This window comes from Pan paniscus, chromosome 4, assembly GCF_029289425.2.
Source record: "Pan paniscus chromosome 4, NHGRI_mPanPan1-v2.0_pri, whole genome shotgun sequence".
In the NCBI taxonomy this organism is placed as follows: Eukaryota; Metazoa; Chordata; class Mammalia; order Primates; family Hominidae; genus Pan; species Pan paniscus.
In genome coordinates, this window is record NC_073253.2 from 133449689 (window position 1) to 133452406 (window position 2718).

Consider the following 2718-nt stretch of genomic DNA (forward strand, 5'->3'; position numbering starts at 1 on the left):
GCACTCCAGCCTGGGTGACAGTGAGACCCTGTCTGCAAAAAAAAAAAAAAAGTCAAACATAATAAAGTTACTACATAACCCAGCAATTTCACTCCTTGAATAAAAAACTCAAGAGAATTAAAAACATTGTCCACAACCTTGTACATGAATGTGCACATCATCAGCATTATTCATAATGGCCAAAAAGTGGAAACAACCCAATTGTCTATCAAGTGATGGATAAACAAAACTTGGTATATTCATACAACAGATTATTATTCAGCTAAAAAAGGAATTAAGTATTGATACATGCTACATAAGAATGAACCTTAAAAAGTGTTATGTCAAGTGATTAAAAAAAAAAAAAAAAGTCCAGAAGAGCACGTATCATTCCATTTGTATGAAATATCCAGAATAGGCAAATCTACAGAGACAAGAGAGTTGGCTGGGTATGGTGGCTCACACTTGTAATCCCAGCACTTTTGGAGGCCAGGACTGGTGCATTACTTCAAGACCAGCCTGGACAAAACCTCATCTCTACTAAAAATACAAAAATTAGCCAGGCCACTCGTGGTGGCGCATGGCTGTAATCCCAGCTGCTTGGGAGGCTAAGGCACGATAATCGCTTGAACCTGGAAGGCGGAGGTTGCAGTGAGCCAAGATCTCACTACTACACTCCAGCCTGTTGGACAGTGAGACTCTGTCTCAAATTAATTAATTAATTAATAGAAAGTAGATGAATGCTTGCTTGGGGGTGGTGAGGAGGGGACAACATGGACTGACAGTTAAGGAGTAAGGGGTTTTTCTTAGAATAAAATGTTCTAAAATTAGATTGTGGTGATGGTTGCACAACTGTGAATATACTAAAAACCATTATATTGTACATTTTAAGTAGGTTAATTTTATAGTATGTGAATTATATCTCAATAAAGCTGTTTAAAAAAAGAAATACAGCTGGCCTGGTGGCTCACACCTGTAATCCCAGTAGGTTGGGCAGATCGCTCGAACGCAGGAGTTCGAGACCAGCCTAGGAAACATGATGAAACCCACATCTCTACAAAAAAATTAAAAAAAATTAGCTGGGCATGGTGGTGTGCACCTGTAGTCCCAGCTACTCAAGAGGCTGAGGTGGAGGATCATTTGAGCCTGAGATATGGAGGTTGCAGTGAGCCAAGATCACACCACTGCCCTCCAGCCTGGGCCACAGAGTGCAATCTTGTCTCAAAAAAAAAAAAAAAAAAAAAAAGGCCTGGCGCAGTGGCTCACGCCTGTAATCCCAGCACTTTGGGAGGCCGAGGAGGACAGATCATGAGGTCAGGAGATTGAGACCATCGTGGCCAACATGGTGAAATCCCGTCTCTACTAAAAATACAAAATTAGCCAGGCATGGCCAGGCGCAGTGGCTCACACCTGTAATCCCAGCACTCTGGCAGGCCGAGGTGGGCGGATCACCTGAGGTCAGGAGTTCGAGACCAGCCTGGCCAACATGGCGAAACTCTGTCTCTACTAAAAAATACAAAAATTAGCTGGGCATGTCCGCACCACTGCACTCCAGCCTGGGCAACAGAAGGAGACTCAGTCTCAAAAAAAGAAGAAAAAGAAAAGAAAGTCTACTTACAGCTTAATATGATTAACTATAGAAATCTACCAATGTGAAAGAGTATCTAACAATTTCTAAGACCCAGAAAAGCTGACATCCCAGATACCTTACCAATTTTGATCTCCACTTCTCATGACAGAAGATGCTAAACATAGCTTCTCTCGGATGGACCATGGCTCTGTGGGGCCAGTGCTTAGCAGCTTGTGTTCTGGGAAAGGGAGAAAAAAAAAAAAAAAGCCTTGGAAACAACCACTGAGACTGTAGTGCTAAGCTCCAAAATCCCCAAAAAGAGGACTAAAAGCCTAATACAAAACATCCCAACTTGTTAGGACAAAGTGAGCTACTATAACCAAATCTTGATTTTCACCTCTCCAAGTGAAATATCACCAGTGACCGGGGTACCTATTCGTTGCATGTGAATTATTAACATTTTATTTCTTAAAACGCCATGGCTTGAAGCTCCGCTTTATTAAGAAACAGGGAATGTCAGATTAGGCAGTTCTCCCTAAAAGCCCAGTTTTAAGAATACTGGACTTTATTCCAGTTTAAACTTATTCAGGGCTTATTTCCCAGGAACCCGAGCGGCCAGCCCCTCCTACTACCCCGCCTCCCTCTTAGCATAAACTTGTTTACTTCTCTCAGATCCTCTACTCCAAATGTCGGGCGTAAAAGAGCTTTTCAGTCCAAAAAAAGAAAAATGGCTGAAATCCCCGAGATGCAATTTCCTGAGTGGCAAGAAAAGCTCATGGTTAAAAGACCCCACTTCCACTGCCTCACAAACGTCAGACAAAAAAATGAATGGCTCTTTGAGCTGCCGGTTACTCCGTCTGGCTCATAACATCTTTTCGTCTGCACGCCCAAGTTTCTAGAGTGCTTTTACGGTTAACCCGCAGAGCTCCTAACACACTAGGATTCACTAAGCTGCTTCTCTCACACCTCCGCTCCCTCCCTGAGAAACAAGACCCCAGATTTCTGGGCCCCCAAACGTTGGTCTTCACGATGCTGTAGAGCGCAGGTCTCTGAAAACCCTGGGCTCTCAAGCAACCCACTTCTCCCACTCCCTAAGCGTGTAACAAAAATATGGTGCCTAGCCTCGGATCTACAAAGGCCTTTCATGCAAAACCTGCTCAGATACTCAC

The 2718-nt window shown here is 43.3% G+C and overlaps 1 protein-coding gene across 9 annotated transcripts in view; it reads right to left on the reverse strand.

Annotated features, from left to right (window-relative positions):
- BRD8 (bromodomain containing 8) overlaps nucleotides 1-2718 on the reverse strand; it is a 39159-nt gene that overhangs the window by 36074 nt on the left and 367 nt on the right. For all 9 annotated transcript variants that reach the window (XM_055112986.1, XM_055112989.1, XM_055112988.1 and 6 more), the window contains exon 2: nucleotides 1691-1787. In XM_055112986.1, the coding sequence (XP_054968961.1) occupies nucleotides 1691-1787 (97 nt within the window). The remainder of the gene's footprint in view (nucleotides 1-1690; nucleotides 1788-2718) is intronic.